The following is a 21,971-nucleotide window of genomic DNA, read 5'->3' on the forward strand; positions in this document are numbered from 1 at the left end:
AGGATAAAATGCTAGTCTCTGAAGTACAATTTGAAATGACAGCTAAAAGTACAATTTAAAATTCATGTGACTTTGTGTGCATATTAAAATTATATTTTGTGTTAAATATCATGTAATATATAGCTTACTTAGAAATAGCCAGGAATACACAATATTCCATGTGATATGACAAATTATAGATTCAGTGTGACCCAGAATAAAGTATTTATTTTGTAAAGGGACCAAGTATACACATATAAGCATACATTCACAGGAATTCCCATCGTGGTGCAGCAGTGGTTAACGAATCCGACTAGAACCATGAGGTTGCGGGTTCGATGCCTGGTCTTGCTCAGTGGGTTAAGGATCCAGCATTGCCGTGGGCTGTGGTGTGGGTCACAGACGCGGCTCAGATCTGGTGTTGCTGTGGCCCTGGTGTAGGCTGGCATCTACAGCTCCTATTAGACCCCTAGCCTGGGAACCTCCATATGCCAAGGGACGGGCCCGTCGAAAAGGAAAAAAAAAAAGTTTTTTATATTCACATATAAAAAACTGCAACAAAATATTTACAAAATAATGTGGTACTTTACAAAGTAGTGGTGTAAGCTTGTTATAACTTTCTAAGTGGGTTCAACCCCACTTAGAAGATCATGATTCTCTGTTTGAAAAGCACTGATCTAAATTGCCCATGATCCTACCCACTTAGCATGTACCCATCAGGTTGCTAGGAAAAGGCAAATAAAATGTGTTGAACTGAAATAGGCTGGCACATTGCCTACAATGGTTCCTATTAAAATAACACCCACATTACAAGAATGAGAGAAGAAAGCTTTCTTCTTTTCATTTTCCATCTCACAGAATACCTCTGCCTCATGACTCCATGCTTTGAAATTTTTCATCTATGATACAAGCTGTGTTCAAGCCAAAAATAAATTTTATTTCCCAAGTTTATTATTGAAAGATTTGTATAACTGCCAACCAGAGGTCCTGGAAACATTAAAATAACTATAAAATAACTACCATCCATGAGCAAAGAAGCTTAACAAATCAGTTCATATGTATAGCCTCTGACCACTAAGTATAGGATTTTCTCATTAGACTTTTCTGGCACCTACTACTGCTTCCAGTGATCCCAACAGCCTGCCCCAGGCTGAGTATGAGGACTGCATTTTGTTCTATAAAATCTACCCATGTATTATTTTGATCAGTTACATTGTTCTGTTGGAAAACAAATCTCAACCTGAGAGATTACAGGACAGGCTCTAAAAGGGGGTAAGGAGAGTGAGTGGTGGAGAAGTTCATTCAGATCTGCACCCACCACAAACAAACAAAAACCACTTCACCTTCTCAGCCGGGCCAGTTACATTGTATTTGTGATGAAGAGACGTCCTTTTCCTCCTTTTGACCTGTGACCATTGTGGAATTAGATTCATCAGAGATGACATGCAATCTGTCTCCTCACCATGTTTTTCAGTGATCCATTGAGTATGTGTCTGTTTCCATGCTAGTGTCTAGAGCACACCTTTATGTAACTTGTGAATTGTAGCCACAGGGAGTTACTTTTACAGAAAAAGTCACATGAATAGGTAGCAGCTTTCACTGCAGTATATTAATGCTATGATAGAAATAGACATAAGACGAAGATTAGAGAGGCGAAGAGAAATCAGAATTAGACAGCCTGGCTGGAAGGAATCTCAAAGTTGACATTCTGGAACTGGATTTTGAAGAATTTATGTGGAGATAGATAACTTCCAGGGCAAGGAATAGAAGAAGAAGCAAGACATTTATATCGCAAAGACATGGAATAGCAAGAGGCCTTCTAGAAATGACAACTCCAGTAGGTCTGTTGAAGTGGCACATGAGAGCATGTAAGAATGGAAAGAGACCAGGGGTAAGAGGTAGGCAGAGAAATAAATAAATACTTAAAACAAAAAAAGGTAGACAGGATCCATGTCCTGAAGGATCTTCTGTGCAAAAATACAAAATTTTAAATGTGTACTGAAATTTATAGAAGAGGATTTTAAACTAGGGAGGGACTTGTTATTTTTATTTACCTTCTTAAAATAATTATAAAGGTGACTTTCTATTAGGCACTTTCCTGTTAATCACTAAGAAGGAAACAGGCTGAACAGACACATGTAACACAAGTAATAAATATCAGGAAGTCACAAAAAACACCATAATAACCCAACAGAGCTCACATTAAGGTTGTAGCCTGGACCTGGCTCTACTTCCTGTATGTTATGCCAAATTTTCTTTCTTCTCTCTTCTTGGGAATCACACTACCCAAATCCCTTAAAGCAGTTTCTTTGGTACTAATCCCAGAGACAGGTCTCATTGAGGGACAGAGGCAGATGTTATCACTCAGAAAGGTGAGCTGTTAGTATTTTGCTGGACAAAAAGAAAGAGGACTTTGTCGATTGGTCAGGTACAAATAACGTGGCCAATTAGATACTAGAGTGTGGCAAAATTTTCAAAAACGTAAAATGAAAATTCTTGAGCAGCTGCTCAAAAACTGGGTAAACATGACTCAGTGACAATGTTTAAAACCAGTTTTTTTCCACTGTGTGTCCTTTAATGGAAGAAATGTGGGTAGAAATGATGATGCTAATCTTACTCTGAGGGAGAACTGAGGAGAGTGTCTATTAGGTGCCTTCTGCTACTATAATAAATTATTAGAAACAGTGTCATAAAACAACAAAAATGTATTCTCTTACAGCTTTGTTTAAAAAAATTTAATTTTATCAGAGTACAGTTGACTTACAATGTGTATTAGTTTCAGGTGTATAGCAAGGCGAATCAGCCATACATATGCACATATCCATTCTTTTTCCCATATAGGTTGTTACACACCATTGAGTAGATTTTCCTGTGCTATACAGTAGATTCTTGTTAAAGTCTAACATGGGTCTCCAAGGGCTAGAATGAAAGTCTTAACAATGCTGCCTTCCTTTCTAGAAGCTTGAGGAGACAGTCTTGTTTCCTCGCCTTTTCCAGTTTCTAGAGCCTGCTCACATTCCTAGGTTTATAGACCTCGCCCCCAGTAATCTCCTTGTTTTAAGCCAGTTTGTTATGAATCTTAAAACCATCTGAGGAGTTCCCATCGTGGCTCAGTGGTTAACGAATCCGACTAGGAACCATGAGGTTGCGGGTTCGATCCCTGGCCTTGCCAAGTGGGTCTTTAAGGATCTGTTGTTGCCGTGAGCTGTGGTGTAGGTCCCAAACGCGGCTCGGATCTTGAGTTGCTGTGATTGTGGCGTAAGCCGGCGACTACAGCTCCAATTAGACCCCTAGCCTGGGAATCTCCAAGTGCCCCAGGAGCGGCCCTAGAAAAGGCAAAAAGACGAAAGAACAAACAAGCAAACAAAAAACCATCTGAAACCTTAATTCCCCTTTGCTGTGTGATCTAACATGTTCACTGGGTTCTGGGGATTAGGACATAGACATCTGGGGAGGGGAACCCTCATTCTGCCACAGTAAGCACCACAGGGAGCATTAGAAGTGCCTCTAAATCCATGCAGCATGAAAAGGTTTAATGCAGGCATGAGAGGATCTCCAGAGCTTGCTTGTCTGCCCATCACAGGCTCCCAGGGAGGTTCAACAGTGAGACTTTGGCACTCTGAAGAAATAGGAAGTAAATAAAGGAAAACATTTCAATGAGCAGCAAAAATCAATGAAGCAAACTGATCTGGTGTTGCTTCATTGATTTTCCCCACTTGAGCTGCTCATTGAGTCCTGTTTGCTAGTTATCAGAGATCATTTCCTTCCTTTTCCTTCTATTATTTACCTTGCTCTAAGCTGCACCACTCTTATGGTCCTAATTGTGATTGCCAATTTTAGTTTTAAGGATCAACTTACGCAGAGTAAGGAGCCAGCATTCCAATAGTTTTCAAATTCTCCTGATAAGAAGATCTTTCAGCTCCTACCAAGACCTTTTAGATCTTCCTTTCTCAAAAGTACTTCAAAACGCAAGGTTTTTGTAAAACTTTCCTCAGTAAGGAACGCAAAGGAGGAAATCTTCATCTTTCTCCCCATTACAATAACTGATGGAATTCTGTTACAACACAGCTTGTTTGTTACACGAGTGTTCTCAACCAGATGAGTTTTTCTGTATGATTGTGAAATGCTTCAGTAGATAATCCCATGCAGAGTTTGAGACTGTGTTTTTAAAATGGCCATGTCATTGGAATAATTGTATAGTTTTTTAGGATCACTGCATTGAAAGAGAAAATGAATGGATGGTACTGTGATTTTTGCCACATTTAGAATAAAATTAATTTATTACTTTAGTAAATGTAATTTGCCACAATTTTGCCCCCATGCAAAAAATAATCATGTTACATTACAGTTCTACTTCATATATATTTGAGCTTTAACGTAGTCTACTTTAGACTTTCACACAAAACAATACATAGAAAAAATTAAAAAAAAAAAAGCTTGTATCACATTATGGCCCTTATAGCAATACTCTTCCTTTTTAAAATATTCCTAATATCAAATTTGACAAATTTTTCAATATTTAACAGGTTAAGTGTTTAGATATTTAATACTAGCTACTTATTATAGAAGCTGTTTTAAAACTTCTCAGTTTAAAATATGCTTTATTAGGAGGGAATTCTCCTATGCTGTTAGTGGAAATGTAAATTGGTGTTGCCACTATGGAAAATAGTATGGCGCTTCCTTTAAAAAACTTAAAATAGAACTACCGTATAATCCAGCAATCCCACTCTTGCACATATACCTGAAAAAGACAAAAACTCTAATTTGAAAAGGTACATGTACCCCAGAGTTCATAGCAGCACTATTTACAATAGCCAAGACAGGAAGTAATCTAAGTATCCAACAGATAAGTGGATAAAGAAGATATGAGATACACACACACACACACACACACACACACACACACACGCAATGAGATATTACCTGGCCATAAAATGAGTGAAACATTGCCATTTTTAGCAACATGGATTAACCTAGAGACTATCATACTGAGTGAAGTAAGTCAGACAGAAAAAGATAAATATTATACATCACTTATATGTGCAATCTAAAGAAATAATACAAATGATCTTATTTACAAACAGAAACAGACATAGAAAACAAACTTATGGTCACCCAAGAGGAAAGTGGGAGGAATAAATTAGGTGTATAACATTAATAGATACCCACTACTAATTACAAAATAGATAACACCACAAGAATTTACTATATAGCACAGGGAACTATATTCATTATCCTGTAATAACCTATAAAGGGAAAGAATCTGAAATCACTGAATAACTTAATCAATCTGCTGTACACTGGAAACTAATACAATCTTGTAAGTCAACTATATTTCAATAAAAATGCTTTCTCATGATTTATATTGGAGTAAAAAGGTTTCAAAAAATATATCTTGTTGATATTAATTGGTATTTTTAAGTTTCCTTTTTTTCAAGCTTTTTTTTGTGCAGAATTGCATGTTACGTGGAGAAACAAAGATAAAATAGGCACTGCCTATAGGACTACAATCCAAAGATAATATTCTTACAGTAATAGAGCCTTCATATATTATTTTTAGAATAAATATCCACTCCTAAAGTCAATATTAATATTTATAGGAGGGTATATGTTTTACAACTTTATAGCCAATATTGAAAACTTTGTAGATTTGAGACCATTACTGGAAAATGACTCTCAGCTGATACTTACAACTCTTTTAGAAGTGCCCACTTCACACCTTATAGCCAAGCGAATGTACAGTGGCTAATACAGATTATAAATTTAAAAAAAAAAAAAAACTCACCTGGATCATTATTGTTTTGTATGAAATTTATTAATGATGAGATTTTATCAATTAATCTCTTTTCTCATGGTGAGTGAAGATCCAGTTGCTGACAATTCCAGATACTAGTGCAAATATTGGACATAGACTGTAGGAAGGAAAATACATTTCAAGGTGCTGATCAGCAATCAGTAAAATCCACCCACAAGCATTAAACTGCTATTAATACAACACAACAATGGGAGGAAAAAGTGTGTATACATGTATGTGTAACTTGGTCCCCATGCTATACAGTGGAAAAAATTTTAAAAAATGAAAAAAAGTAAAAATAAAAATAAATCCATAAAATTAAAAAAAAACTGCTATTAATACAAAGCCTTATAGGTTCTTAGGAGGTTTTATATTTGAACAATATTAACATTATCAAACCTAAATTGCTTTCTTTACTTCTGAATATGTGTTTCATAATTTATATTTTATTTATTTTATATCTTCTGTCACTGTTTGGCAATTTATTCACCACACGTAAATTTCTGTTTTTCAAGGATGAATGTTGATTTGTTAAATATTCCTTAACCATTACTTCAAATTCAAAGGAAAAAGTATAAGTATAGGAAAATATACCCTTCTTCTCTCCATTTTTCAGAACACTGGACTATGCTGTGACCTAACTTTGGTATCTTGAAACCCACTGAGAATTATGCAGATGTTCTGGGCATGTATTTGCATTTGTGGAGGAAGGCAATTCTTCTACTTTAAATCAGATTATTAAAGTGTATGACACCTAAAGCAAATACTTTCTAATATAAGGAAACCCAAGAGACTAGAAGAAAATGAAACCTTTGATTATTGCTGTGGAAAAATAAAGATGATTGGCTCAAAGGAGAACTCACTCTTTTTTCAGTGCTAATCAATTGCTAACTTGTGTAATAAATGTCCCCAGTCTCTTCCCAGGTTTTGTGAACTCTTCCTTCTGATCAATATGAGAGCATCTTCTCATTTCCAACACTTCCTTCCTCTCCTTCTCCTCTCCTCCCTTAACACTCTCCTAACCTCTACCCTCTCTAATTTTGCTTTCGTGAAGAGAGGAAATCAAAGTGAAGCCCCATCTCTGATGTGCATAAATAGATCACTCTCCAGCAGTCACCATGCATTTTTCTGCTGTAGTGCAGTTTTCATGTGCCAACCAGCAGATTCATGTTTGAGTTGATTCAGCAGGACTGCTTGAGACCTGGCGTGCACAGCCTCCTCTGTATATGATAATACCACATTCAGAATGACAGTGGTCTAAGCCTCAGGGCAGTAAATGCTTCTTGAGATACATTCAATTGCTGTTTAACTGAGTATAGCCTAAGGTACAGAGAAAAGTTGCTGATGCTTTCAAACATGCTAAAACATTTTAATATTGTCTTGGCATGTCAGCCCAAACTAGAGCACTCCTAGGTAAAAAATGCAGTGAAATCCTGTAATTACAGGACTAGAATTTCCAGAGCTTTCAATAGGAGCCCTCTGCTTGAACTTCTTAATTAAATGTGCTTACATCCCTGAAAATGTTTGCACTCTCCATAATGTTGGTCAGTTTGTTGCCCATGATAAGAAGACATAAAAGAAGTAGAATATATTTTTTGCATTCTCAGGCTTCTACTTGATTTATTACAGATAATGTAATACATTCACAGAGTTCCCTCGTGGCTCAGTGGGTTAAAGATCTGGCATTGTCATTGTTGGGATTCGGGTCACTGTTGTGGGTTTGATCCCTGGCCCAGGAACTTCTGCATGCCATGGGTGCAGAAAAAAAAAATTCCTCCACAATCTTCATCTTAGTGATCTATTGCTATATCAAGGAACTCTCTCCAAGCCCTAAACAAACAAAAACAAACAAACATAACTTAGGAGAGTCAAACTACAAAGGCTGATGACTTCTCCTATTTCTTTGGCATGGCTATGGGGTTCTTCTGTGAGTTTTGCCTAGACCATTCATGTGGCTCCATTAATCTGGGGAGTTGGCTCAGGGAGGCTCTGCTGGGCCAGCTGAGATAGCCTGGTTGCTCTCTCAAATGATGCTTCATTTTCAAAGAGGCTAGATCGTGCTTTCTCTCAAGGTGGAGACTGCAGGCTTCTAAGAGCAGAAGCAGAAGCTGCTAGGACTCTTGAGACCTATCCTGGAAATTTCACAGTGTCACTCTAGTCGTCAAAGCTAGCTCAGCTTCAAGGGTTGCAGAAATGGAATCTATACTTGACAGTAGGAGTAATGATGCCTCATTTCAAAGGAATGTGTATAAAAAGATTAGAGGAATCTCTGGCCTTATTTTGCAACTTAAGCATGTACACACATCATGAAATCTGCATAGCTTGTATGCTAAATGACTTTTATGTTTCATTATTTTTGATGTCTGAAGGGTACACTGCCTGGAGGTGTTTGCCCTGCATTCTGTTGTCTTTCCTTGATTTTCAACCTCTTAGTCATAGATTAACTTATTGGTAATTTGGGGTGATATTTAAAATGGAGCTCTTTTTTTATGTTATGGCTCATACAGGAAAAGCAAGATAGCAGCCCCAGTATCTTAGGGGTAAATCTCTTTCAAGCGAGAATAATTAATTGTGAGGTTGACCTGTTTAGGTTGTAAAGATAACTGCAAATAATAGAGCATTTGCCCTCCAACATGGAGCAACTATAATGACACGTATAATGAGTAAATTCTCTCTGGCAAAATCTTCATAAAGAAGTATTAGGGAAGTATCTGATACAGAGTAACCAGTGACCATGTATTTTCCTAAATAGATGGTACTCTGGTATATTGCAGATTATATCGGCATAAATCCATTGGTACTACTGCAAAAGTACCTCCAAATGCAGGCCCTTTTGACTGATGATTGTTACTAAGAACAGTAAGTTACTTGAACCTTGGGAGCAAATATATCTTAAAATTCAGAATCCTTCATGTATTAGAAAAGGTAATATCATGTATGTTTATAAAGATCTGAGTCTGAGACAATGCCCTTAATTAAACACTATTTTTCCCATACAACATAAACATTCACACTATGTAAGATAAATAAAAATGAAAAATCACTTTGCGTTCAAGGTCAGGTTTGTTGTAAACTTATGGGGGGAAAAATAACCTTTCGGTTTTCAAAGCCTTTTTTAAGGACCACATTGTAGAGAGGGGATTGTGCACCTGAAGTTTCTAGTATTTATTGAGGGCCTATTGTGTGTCAAAAATTCTTACAAATACTTTACCTATATTAACACCTTTCATCCTCACAATAATCCTAAAAGTTAATTCATTCTTATGCCTCTTACAAAGATGAGGAAATTTAAATGAATCAAGTAACTTAGTTACATGTCTATTAAGTGACACAGTTGGGATTTCAATTCAGGGATACTAGCTCTGGGGCCTAGTCCTTAAATATCCATTTCTTTTTTAAAATAATTTATTCCTTTAATTAAAGTATGGTCGATTTACAATGTTGTGTCAATTTCTGCTGTATAGCATAGTGACCTAGTCATATAGATATATACACATTCCTTTTCTCATACTATCTTCCACCATGTTCTATCCCAAGAGTTGGCTATAGTTCCCTGTGCTGTACAGTAGGACCTCATTGCTTAATACCCTTTTCATTCGGAGAAGACTAAAGAGAGAAAAAAACAAAACAAAACTCTACCTCTTTAAAGTTCACCAGAGGCTATGACCTCCTGTTTACCTAAAATCTGCACTGCACTGGACACCATGCTATAAACTTTATGTACATTAACTCATTTATACTCATAATACATGAGGGAATAGCTATTATTATAATAATCGAGAACTTGAGGCTCAAAGAAATTATATCCAAAGTCACACAGCTTATACGTGGTAGGCCCTGAATCACGCTCAGCACGCTGTGGAGAGTCCCAAACTCCTGTTTTGTCACAAGTTCCCCTGTCCCTTGAGAGAAGCACTCACTCCAGGTATAGATGAGACTGAAGTGTTGGCTGAATAGGTGTTCCTTATAGCCTCTTCCCGTTTGGTTGGATCGAGTGATTTCATAATAAATGAGAACACAATATAAAAAACGTAACCCCCTTTTTGTAGCCCTGGGTGACATCTGCATAACGGTAAATTTACCCTTCTTCTAAAAAATGTCTGGATATCCAAAGGATCACCTACTACTTGTCTGAGTCAGTGATTTCCAACCTCGCTGTGATCTGTTACATGCTAAACTTTCTATTCTTCCCAAATTCCCTAAATAGGCAAAAGTTGGGCATCATTAGTTCATTTATTTTAAAAAAGCCATATCTAACTCAGATGCATGCACTTTTCAGGTCTCACGCCCTTATACCTAAAATTTGACTACAATAATAATTTTCAATAAGAAGTTTAATTATTTGTTCTCAGATCTATTACATGAGGCAAAGATAAATCATTTTTAACAGCTATTTTAAAACAAAGCACTCAATTTGATTATTAGAGTAAAAATATATTTTCATTTAGACTAAAGAAATAAAGGTAATGCTAAAAATATTTGTTGGAAAATCAACAAAGTATGTCTTTCTTGTTTTGTTGTTGTTCATCCTTTTGTAAAAGCTTTTCATAGCCCACCATATTCTACTAGAATTAGGTGCATCTCCAGAAAAATAAGTCTTCAGTTAACAGCAAGTCAAGACATAAAAAAACAAATAATACTTTAAAAAGGGAAAAGGTGCCTATATGTGCTTTTTTCTCCCCCAAAGAGAATAGCATAATTTTTTATTTGCAAAATTTTGTCAAGTAATATTAAGAATATGCTAAGTGCCCAAGAAGAATGTGAATGCCTGAGGTGTCTACACACTGATTAACAATCTAGTTATTTCTCAATGTCAGAGAATTAAATAATTTGTCTATTAAATAAATAAGCAATTGACACATATAGCTTAAGTACCTGAGCTTAAAACAAAACAAAGAAAAACTCATTGGAAATAATTTAAAACTAAATGCAACCTTTTCATACCTTATTTCAGGAAACAGAAATATCCTTGTATCTTTAGCCCAAGCCCTTGAAGCTGAGCTAGCTTTGACGGCTAGAGTGACACTGTGAAATTTCCAGGATAGGTCTCAAGAGTCCTAGCAGCTTCTGCTTCTGCTCTTAGAAGCCTGCAGTCTCCACCTTGAGAGAAAGCACGATCTAGCCTCTTTGAAGATGAAGCATCATTTGAGAGAGCAACCAGGCTATCTCAGCTGGCCCAGCAGAGCCTCCCTGAGCCAACTCCCCAGATTAATGGAGCCACATGAATGGTCTGGGTAAAACTCACAGAAGAACCCCATAGCCATGCCAAAGAAATAGGAGAAGTCATCAGCCTTTGTAGTTTGACTCTCCTAAGTTATGTTTGTTTGTTTTTGTTTGTTTAGGGCTTGGAGAGAGTTCCTTGATATAGCAATAGATCACTAAGATGAAGATTGCGGAGGAGAATTTTTTCTTTTTGTACTTTCCATAATGTTGGTCAGTTTGTTGCCCATGATAAGAAGACATAAAAGAAATAGAATATATTTTTTGCATTCTCAGGCTTCTACTTGATTTATTACAGATAATGTAATACATTCATGGAGTTCCCTCGTGGCTCAATGGGTTAAGGATCTGGCATTGTCACTGCTGGGGCTCAGGTCACTGCTGTGGCATGCGTTTGATCCCTGGCCCAGGAACTTCTGCATGCCATGGGTGCAGAAAACATAGAGCAGGTTCTGGCAGAATGTATAACTCAGTCTATCAAAATCTTTACTAATACAGAGCTGTCTTTAACAGCCTTAACAATCCCAGGGCTCTGCTATAATAATGATGCCTCTAAAGTTTTCTGAATTTTGTAGGACAGGTTCTGAAAACATTAAATGCCTCCATAAATCTGGGTTTTCCTTTTTCTTTCTAATGATATTACGTATTGTCTGTCACTTCTTGCTGAGGTCACTGTAGCAGTATCTTGTCACCACCCACTCAACCACTCTGCCTAATGATAACAAATATGCTTCTTTTTAGAGAAAGAATGGACTTCTTTTTTTTTTGTCTTTTTTTTGTTGTTGTTGTTGTTTTGTTGTTGTTGTTGTTGCTATTTCTTGGGCCGTTCCCGCGGCATATGGAGGTTCCCAGGCTAGGGGTTGAATCGGAGCTGTAGCCACCGGCCTACACCAGAGCCACAGCAACGCGGGATCCGAGCCGCGTCTGCAACCTACACCACAGCTCACGGCAACGCCGGATCGTTAACCCACTGAGCAAGGGCAGGAACCGAACCCGCAACCTCATGGTTCCTAGTCGGATTCGTTAACCACTGCGCCACGACGGGAACTCCAGAATGGACTTCTTAGTTTTCCTTTTCTGCACCATAGGAAATGCATAGTATTAAGAAGGTTGAATTTTTATTTTTTTCTTTAAGTAGCAAAATTTGTGACTATGTGGCATCTATTTCCTGTGCCTCTCAGTTTTTTTTGTTTTTTTTTTTTTTTTTTTCTTTCTTTGGAGACTATAGGTTTTTTCTTATGGCTCTGGATAGCAGTAATTGACCTCTAAATAACTCTGCTATGACATTTTAAGAAGGAGCGCTATGGCATTATGGGAAACACTAAAGTAAAAGTCAAAACACTTGTACTTTGGCCTCAGCTCTCCCATCATCTGGAACCCTCACTGCTTCCATCCTCCTTGCTATTGGGTTGAGATGATAAATGAAAGGAATAAAGTATGGGGAGGTATTTTATATCTTATATGTCACTTGCCGTTATGATGGCTTAGAATTGTATACTTAAAAGAGAGGGAAATTATGTTTAAGAAAGGACTTTGACATCCCAAAGCGGTGTAATGTTTTTAGCAGATAGCATAAGTAAATGGAGGTAGAGAACTCTGCAAGTGATATTAAAACAACCACAAGATCTAATGGATACCATTTCTACTTCCAGTCTTCTCAAGATTCGATATGATTGAGCGTGTGTGTGTTTGGAAGGTTCTCCAAGTAGCTGACTTTATTAAGGAAAATGCTGATAGAGAATACTACTATATTTCAATACAGAACATTTTACTTTTTTTTATTGATTTACTCAATACCAGCTAACAAGTGTTTTGAGTAACTATTTCCCATCTTCACTCAGGTCAAAATTAAAGGGAAAATTACTAAACTAAAGTGTGAAATAATGCTCTTAGATATCAAAAACCCATCCTTCCCTGAAAAACTGAAAGACTAAGAAGGATTACTATTTATGAAAGATTTGCCTTTATAATTCCACAACAAATGGGACATTTTAAAAGTATATCTTTTATGAAAGTGAGAAAGAAGTGTATTGGATGATTTCATAAGACCCTATATAACTTTTGTGTTTTAAAAAATGTATAATACTATCCCTCTCATGATTTCCCTTAATAGATTGCATCATAATATAAATTGCATTTGTTAATCATTGGCATTTCTTTTGAAGATTCATTTGAGTCATCAAGATGGGAAGTTTTGATTGCTTGTGATGAATCTCTATAGCCTTTCTTGATTATTTTCTAAATTTGATGATAAACACTGCCACATGTCTCATCCAATTAGGCTTGTCAACTTCCACCATGGTCCCCAATCAAGTGTTTGACTTTGGAAATGGCAGGAGATCCTTATTAAAAGTCATGCTTTTTGGATAGAGATGTGGCAGCCCACCCACACATGGCTGAACACAGAGAAGACAAGCTGCCTTTCCTTACAAGCAATAAAAGGAAATCAATTTTAGTAGGAAATAACCCCAACTATGAAGGAAAGGCTGAGGGACAGAATTGAAGTGTCTTGGAAATTGATTGGAAATTGAGTCCATCTAAATGAGTCGAATTTTTAAATGAGCTACAGGGAGTTAAGGTACACAAGTTAAGTCCAACAGGTAAAAAGAGATGTTAGAGTATCATTATAACTCTACAAACTATCTCTAAATCCATCTCAAACAAAGGAAAAACAAGGTGCTATGAATTTCAAACTGGAAACGCAAATTAATCCGCCTAAAGCAGCAACCGGTATAAGTCATTGTGTAAATCGACTGACACATTGTGTGAGACAAGTAAATTTAAAGAAATTATTCGAGACTATTCTGGATCATTTCCTCAGGCAACCACATTTGTAGAGATTTTTCCTATTTTGGTAGCTAAATTTCTGATTATTGTGTTGTGTCCTTGACAGGCACTGCCATAAAAGAAAAAAGAAAAGTTGGAACCTGCTAAAGCAGTGGGGGCGGGGGGCGGTGTTTAGAGTAAAAGTAGATCTAATCTCACATTTTGCATTTTTGTAAGTTTTTTTTTCCCCCCCTGTTCAAAGCATTTAGGTCAGCTTCAAATAAACAAAGTATCCCAAGATAGGAAATATTCCCAAAGAACTCAGCTTGCTTATTTAAACTAACTAGATTACAAAAACCATTCATAAAATTTGTCAATAGTTTGATTTTTTTTTTTTTTTTTTTTGTCTTTTTGCTATTTCTTGGGCCACTCCCGTGGCATATGGAGGTTCCCAGGCTAGGGGTCGAATTGGAGCCTATGCCAGAGCCACAGCAACTTTCGGGATCCGAGCCGCGTCTGCGACCTACACCACAGTTCACGGCAACGCGGGATCCTTAACCCACTGAGCAAGGGCAGGGACCGAACCCGCAACCTCATGGTTCCTAGTCGGATTCATTAACCACTGCGCCACGATGGGAACTCCAATAGTTTGATTTTTTTAAATGCATCTAAAATATGTGTTTGAGAGACACAGGGAATTTAGCATAAAAAGTAAATAGGAAAGGGCTTTTTCTTTTGATGATAAAATTAATAGGATCTACCTACTTAAAAGTCAACTAGCAGCATTTGCAACTAAAATAAATAATTATCTTTCATTTTATCTTTGGAAAAGAGAAAATTAATTCTAGATTTTCCATGAGCAACCCTGGCATTTCCTTATTGAACTCTGAGCAAATGGCAGAAAAATCTCAGGCCACTGTGGTTCAAAATTCAGTGGGCTAACAAATATCAATATTTCGGTTATCCATCCATCACCGAAGGAAAAAATAACACACAATATTGGACTGTCTTGATTTAGGAGTTTTGGCAGAAGAAAACTTCTAAAATATCCTAAGACGAATGATAACCAAATAGGAAGATCATTATAAACCACAGGGGATGGCGTGGGAGACAAAAGCAGAGGGTTTAAGTATGTTGGGAGTAATTTAAATAACCCTCTCTTCTATTTTAAACCAAATCGACCGGATTTCCCGTCGTGGCGCAGTGGTTAACGAATCTGACTAGGAACCATGAGGTTGTGGGTTTGGTCCCTGCCCTTGCTCAGTGGGTTAACGATCCGGCGCTGCCCTGAGCTGTGGTGTATGTTGCAGATGCGGCTCGGATCTCGCGTTGCCGTGGCTCTGGCGTAGGCCGGAGACTACAGACCCCTAGCCTGGGAACCTCCATATGCCGCGGGAGCGGCCCAAAGAAATAGCAAAAAAAAAAAAAAAGACAAAATAAATAAATAAATAAATAAACCAAATCGACCAAGGATGCATATGCAAATCTTACTGATTTCATTTGTTGTAAATAGATTTGCAGAAGTTAAAATGTGTCAGTCTTTTAAGTCCCAAGTCTTGTAATAAAATGATACCATGTGATATAAATTAGAGCACAGTCATATTATGTTCTTTTCTTTGGCAATAAAGGAAACTATAAAATATATTAAATACAACCCTAGAGGTTATTTTCTTTGAATCTGTTGAGGTGAAACAGCTTTTTCTCTCTCACACCCTCTTTCTCAAACAAAAACAAAATCTGTTTTAAAATTTTGTAATAGTAAAAAAAGATAATTCTACAAAGGCAGGCACATATAATTATTATTATTTTTTTTACATATAATGATTTTAATTACATGGACAGGTAAATCTCAATTGCCATCTTAAATCCCAGTCCCTAAGAACTGTTTAGATAAAAGTTAGCTTTATAGAAATAGAAGACATGTCCTATTCTGTTAGGCCACACCATTAATTAGGAGTACATGCCATTTCATCAAAACTTTAGAAACTTGACTCGATTTATCCAATATGTTGCATTTCACATATTTCCATTCAGCCAACACACTGATGAATGTATTTCTTTGTGAGCACTCAAGGGACTATCCTACAGCACATGTTAGATCATTAACGAGGTGGGGGGAGGATGTGGGCTAGGGTGGAGTAGGCCGGTGATACTGCTCCTATGTTCACACCTGTGACCCACTTGTCCCTTGCATTTCTCACTTTTTAACCACATAATGTGCTGTCAGTTTGGGTTCTACCTTGATGTTTAAGGATGTATTTTAAACATAAGGTTTTGCATATTTGCATTCTATGAATAATGTATAAGCAGGAAAAAAAAAATCCAATTGGCAAAGGTACATGATTTGTGGGATAATTTATAAATACAGAAATATTGGAGTTTAATAACTTTTCTTATGCGTGTGGAAAAATTTATACCCTTGCAAATATACATAAGTACTTTATTTCTACTTGAGGATATACTCTGTACATGCCACTGTCCTGTAACAAATGTATATCTATATACCTATCTGTTCTACACATTTAAATTTATCAGTTTGTCCATTCCCCTCTTTCTATAATACTTGATGTTTTTGCAAAACCTTATCTTTAATGGATATGAAATAAAAATTGTTCTATGGGATGATGAACTGCAGGGTGTTGAAAAAGGGAAATAAAGTGGTAAAGGAACTATATATACATATATAATTATATATGTAATATAACATTATACATATTTCCTCTGTCCAATTGCATACAGGTCAGGAAAGCCCATTGAGAAATGGCTAACTTTAATGGCTCCTTCTCCTTGAATTTCAGATTCAAGACCTCTTCCAGATGTAGCCCTGACCGGGAAGTGTACCCGTGAGTGTGATGAGTATGGCCATTCAGACTCCTGCTGGATGCCCGTCCGTACTTCTCCAGAGAGGAAGAAGAGCCAGCCCAAACTCTCCACCTTCATGCCTGTTGATGAACGAGGAAGCCAGGAAAAGCTGGCCAACGGCGAGGCTGCCATCATGGGTGACCGCAACAGAAACCTCCTGAACAAAAAGTTGACCTCATCCTATGAGACCTTCAGTGCAGCTAGTTTCAGCAAAAATGAGGAAGCCAACACTGAGGATATTCCCCTTACCAAAACAGGGGAATACAAGCCATCTCCTGTCAATACTCTCACTAGAAGAGAAGTTTACCTGTAGGCTATAAAGGAGCAACAGCAAAGTTCTTTTCATGTATGAGAAGGAGAATAAGGGGCAAAAAAACCTTAAAAAACAAAACCATGTAATCAAAAAGAGGGGGCTACCAAAGAGACAAAACTTTGCCTGCCACTTCTGCCTCCAGATCAGGCCTTTAGTGAGTGATACTGTTTAGCCTGATTGTAATGTACAATGTAGAAACCATCCTTGTTACTTGCATGTCTAACCCCCTTACTGATTTCCCACCCAACCCCTTCCCCACCCCTCCAAAAACAAACAAACAAAAAGATGGTTGCAAGTTTCTTTCATGGTAATGAGCCTGATTAGCAGAACACAACACACTCATTATCCCTAAGCTGAAGCATGATTTTAGTCACTTTGGTTTAGTTTGAATGTCATCTGGTTGGTCAAAAAAAAAAAAAAAAACAAACAAACAAACAGATCAGGTAAAATATATTTCAGACATAGGATTAGATATGATTAATCACCATGGAAAGCAATCCCTCAAAAATTATTGAGTCCCTCTTAAGGCACAGTCCTTATAGAGGTAGGCTCTAGAAGAAGCATTTGGGGGAAGATCACAGCTTTAATATTCTAACAAAGGCTGAGAATTAAACAAAACACAGTTGGAGATTGTAGCCCAAATTGGCATATGTTGTTTTCCTAGAATCCCGGGGCATCAACTTAATTCCATACATTCACTGAATATTCTTAGTATACACACAATGTATCTTGACCACATTTCTCAATGACACTAGTTATAACTTGTAAAAATTATATATATATTTTTCAGAACAGCGCCACTATTATCAACTGACTGGAACAATTATGTCATTATAAGGCCAAAGATCAGGGCAGATCAGGGAAATCTTGAAGTAGATTTGGTCTTGATGTGAAAATCCATTAAGCAGCAAAAGTCACTGAACCCAGGCACACACAGAAACCTTCAAATGCTAGTTTTTTTTTGTTTGGTTGGTTGGGTTTTTTTGTTTTTTTTTTTTTTTTTTGCATTTTCTCTATACCCGGAAAACAATCCTTTTCTTTTAAAATAGATTTTCTTTGAGAGCTCAGAAAATAAAAAGTATATGAGACATACTTTTTGTATTATATTGGCAATTTGTTAAGGTTAACATTTAATTTCAAAATATTATCTGGGGAGTTTCTGTTGTGCCTCAGTGGTAACAAACACGACTAGTATCCATGAGGATGCAGGTTTGATCCTTGGCCTCGCTCAGTGGGTTAAGGATCCAGTGTTGCCATTAACTGTGGTATAGGTCACAGACGAGGCTGGGATCCCATGTTGTTGTGGCTGTGGTGTAGGCTGGCAGCTGTATTTCCGATGTGACCCATAGCCTGGGAACTTCCATATGCCACACATGAGGCCCTAAAACAGGAAAAAAAAAAAAAAAATATATATATATATATATAGTCAGGGAAGATTCTACTTTTTAAAATCGTGTTTGTGGTTAGGTAGGGAAAGAAAGATGCATTGGCATACAGCCTTTAAGTCCACTATTACCATTTTAGAATCCAGGTTATGCTTCTTGTCTTAATATCCACATTTCAAATTACCAAGTGCATTTTTACATGTTCAGTGTGCACTCCCATGTAACAAAAGTGCGTTAATTTTGAATCCTGTGCGATATGGCACTATTTCAAGACTCACAACTTTGAAACAAGGCAACAAGCTAATTGACTTTGTCACTAATATGATATGAACGTTAAGTAATATATCTTTTAAAACCAATTCAATCTGAACATGAAAGAAATGAGTTCTGGGCAGTGACATGTCTCATGGTATATACATCTCAAAGTTGGAAAATATGCAGGTTTTTCAATGAAATATAAAGAAACAGAATATGCAGATTTTGAGTCACTTCCTCTGCAGAGGATTATTTTTAATGCAATTGGAAACTAAGCTGAGACATTCAGAAAAAGTGACAATCCAGGGACAGACTAGGGGATAACAGGTGAAGAGAGCAAATGCTCCCATCACTGAATGTTTGTAACCTGGTTAAGGCATAGCCTTTATGGCTCTCTAGTGAACTGTAGAAACAATGTAGCTTTGGGTAGTTTCATGCTTTGCAATATTTCTTAGACTACAAAATGACGCAACCTGGAATATAGGTTGTTAATTCACTATAGGTCATCAAAATGCTTATCTTTGAAAACCACTTCTCTGTTTGGTGGGGTACTCTTTCGGGGTCATTTCCTTATGCTCTTTCTTCAGTGGAGTTTTCATTTATTGTTAGTTTATGTATAATAGTTAGGATGAAAGAAGATATGTAATTGAAGAAACAGAAATGTTGGACTAAAATATCAATCAATAATTGAACATGCTTATGTTTGATTATTATTTACATTATGGAAAGATGCAATTCTAGTAATTTGTTAGGAAACTGCATTAAAGCAGTTCTGCCTTGTATAATCTGTAAGTACCTATTAAGACAAAATACTTCTAAAGATACTTATGAAATGTATACATATTTTTTCTTGCACGTTACAAAGGAAATATTCAATTGCATAACACAGATGTTCAGCATAATTTTTTTAATACTTTTTTTCTTTCTTTCATGAGACACTTAAAACATTAGATAGCTCATTTCACTCTATCTTAAAATACTTCTGATGTCTATAAAGCTAATACGGGTCATATGGGACCTTTGGATTAATTGGATCCATTTTCCCCAATGACGTTTGCACCACATTCAAGACAGCCATGTCATTGTCATTTAACTCGTGAGCCTCTTTAGAACTAAAATGGGTGTGAAAGAATAAAATTCAGTGTACTGTAAGTATTCGCAGTAATTCTAGTAGAATTAGCTATCATAACATGTTTATTATAATGAGCTGGCATGACACAGAAATATATTTTGTGTTTGTATGACTTTTATTTTGAATAGGTTAAATCTGGTGCCACTCCATATATAGAGTGCTTTTGAAAAAAATCAATAAAAAGAAACAAAAAAATAATAAATGAGTGAATGCAAAATAAGCAACTGTGCCTTTATACCTGTTGTTATGGTTAAAAAAACGGTTGTTGGGTTTGGACAATGAGGGGAAATGGGCTATTCCCAACTTTTTTGATCCTGTATATTTATCCATGTTTATTTTCTGAAAATAATAAATAATATATTAAAAATTTGCCTTCTGACAAACTCAGATAATGGACCAGTCTTAAATATCATTCATTCATAAAGCAAAATTAATATGGGCTGCTTAGAAGGCTAAAGAATTTATTGTAACAATAACACAGAGAGATATTATCAGGGGTGAAGTCAGTCCATTTTGCAAGGTAAAATATTGATTTATAATTTCTATTCTTCTTTCTGTTGTTATGTTTCTTTTAGCTGCTGTTTCATTTTGGTTGTGCAGTATATAAACCATATTTGTTTTCTGTACACAAGAAGCTCAAGTGAATTTTGCATGCATTATACATTAGGACACATTTATAAATTGAGTAACTATATGAATTTATGTGTATTAAAATGTCTGTAGCTTCAGTCTAAATCTAACGCTCATTCTGAACCTCTAGATATCATTATGGTTTCTGACTGGCCTGCTGCCTGAGTTTCAGAAAACAAGAGAGGCATTATTTTTATGGGAAGAAAACTAAGATGGTACTGAAGATGTCTGGCTGAAAGGCTACCCTAGGAAGCTGTCTTATAGAAAAATACAACACAGAGATCAGAAGAAACTGCCAAGAATCAAACAGCTATCCTAAAACAGGCATGTGAAATCTGAAGACCTCAGTAGTTTTAGATATATTGTATTAGTAATAAATACACAGTGTGTCCTTAAGAGAAAAAAAAAAGGAAGAATTAAGATGATCAAGAATACCTAAAGCTTGTTAGTTTTGACCTGGGCAGAGGTATGCATAACATCTGGAGGAAGGCATCATTTTTTCAGCTACCTAGGGTTTACTTTCAGGTGATTTTTTCTACATTTTAAAGCACTTGCATTCAGTGTGGTACGATCCGTTTGTAATGTTAATCATTGACTATTGTTCTGCTACTTGGATGTTGATAGTGAAGCAGAGAACAATTTATCATCGTTTATTATGAGTCACTATGCACGCAACTATGCTAAACATGGCGAAATGTATTAAACACTCGTCCAACTATTTATGAAATACTTTACATAATTTAATTTGCTTTTGTACAGTTTTATGTAAATAAATTGCTTGTCATTTTTGTCTCTGCAAATTAAAATATAACATGGTCAAATGGTTTCACACTTGTAAGTGTACTTCTCTGTTGACAGGTAATTCAGTTTTGATTGGACGAGAAATGAATGGATGAATGTACCAGTTTGATTTAAAGTGGTTTGATTTCTGCTAAATTAAGATGGAGTAAGGAAGATAATGCTGCAGTAATTGTTGATTTAGAGGGCACTGGGCATAACTGTTATATTACTTTGCCTTAGAATAGAATAGAACTTGGATTCTACAGTTTCATCAAAATAGTTCCTGAGACAGTTACTAACTGGCTTTGAAATCTTAAGTGTGAAGTGGAAGAACTTCTCATCAGTAATGTAAAGAGTGATTTTTTATTTTCAGGTGATTTCTAAAGAAATTTCACATTTCAGAAAAAATAATTCTAAATCAAAATGTATCTCTATACTGGAAATGTTTGTTTTTAATCTAAAGTAATGATGAATACAAAAAAGTTAGGCTTTCCTGTTATGGCTCAGGTGTTAATGAATCTGACTACTATCCATGAGGATGCTGCCAGTTCAATCCCCGCCCTTGCTCAGTGAATTGAGGATCTGGCATTGCTGTGAGCTGTGTGTAGGTTGCAAATGCAGCTCGAATCCTGTGGCTTAGGCCAGCAGCTACAGCTCTGATTTGACCCCTATCCTGGGAACATCCGTATGCCACAGTGTGGCCCTAAAAAGACAAAAGCCAAAAAAAAAAAAAAAGAGAGAGACTAAAAAACAAAAAAAGCCCTCTTATATGTTGTGAGATATAGAGAAAAAAATACTTGAAACAAAAAATAGAATTTTTACCTTACTCTTCTTAAGTTGAACTTTGTCTACTTT

At 36.4% G+C, this 21,971-nt stretch overlaps 1 protein-coding gene across 7 annotated transcripts in view; it reads left to right on the plus strand.

Annotated features, from left to right (window-relative positions):
* PCDH7 (protocadherin 7) overlaps positions 1-21,163 on the plus strand; it is a 418,557-nt gene extending 397,394 nt beyond the window's left edge. For 3 of the 7 annotated variants that reach the window (XM_084970757.1, XM_084970758.1, XM_084970759.1), the window contains one exon: positions 16,558-21,163. In XM_084970757.1, the coding sequence (XP_084826883.1) occupies positions 16,558-16,934 (377 nt within the window). In that variant the 3' untranslated portion in view covers positions 16,935-21,163. 7 annotated transcript variants of the gene reach the window in all.
* The last annotated feature ends 808 nt before the right edge of the window (positions 21,164-21,971 follow it).

This window comes from Sus scrofa, chromosome 8 (genome assembly GCF_054392235.1).
Source record: "Sus scrofa isolate SSC_HxYL_T2T_F1_AM1 chromosome 8, Sscrofa_HxYL_maternal_Yorkshire_Landrace_v2.0, whole genome shotgun sequence".
In the NCBI taxonomy this organism is placed as follows: domain Eukaryota; kingdom Metazoa; phylum Chordata; class Mammalia; order Artiodactyla; family Suidae; genus Sus; species Sus scrofa.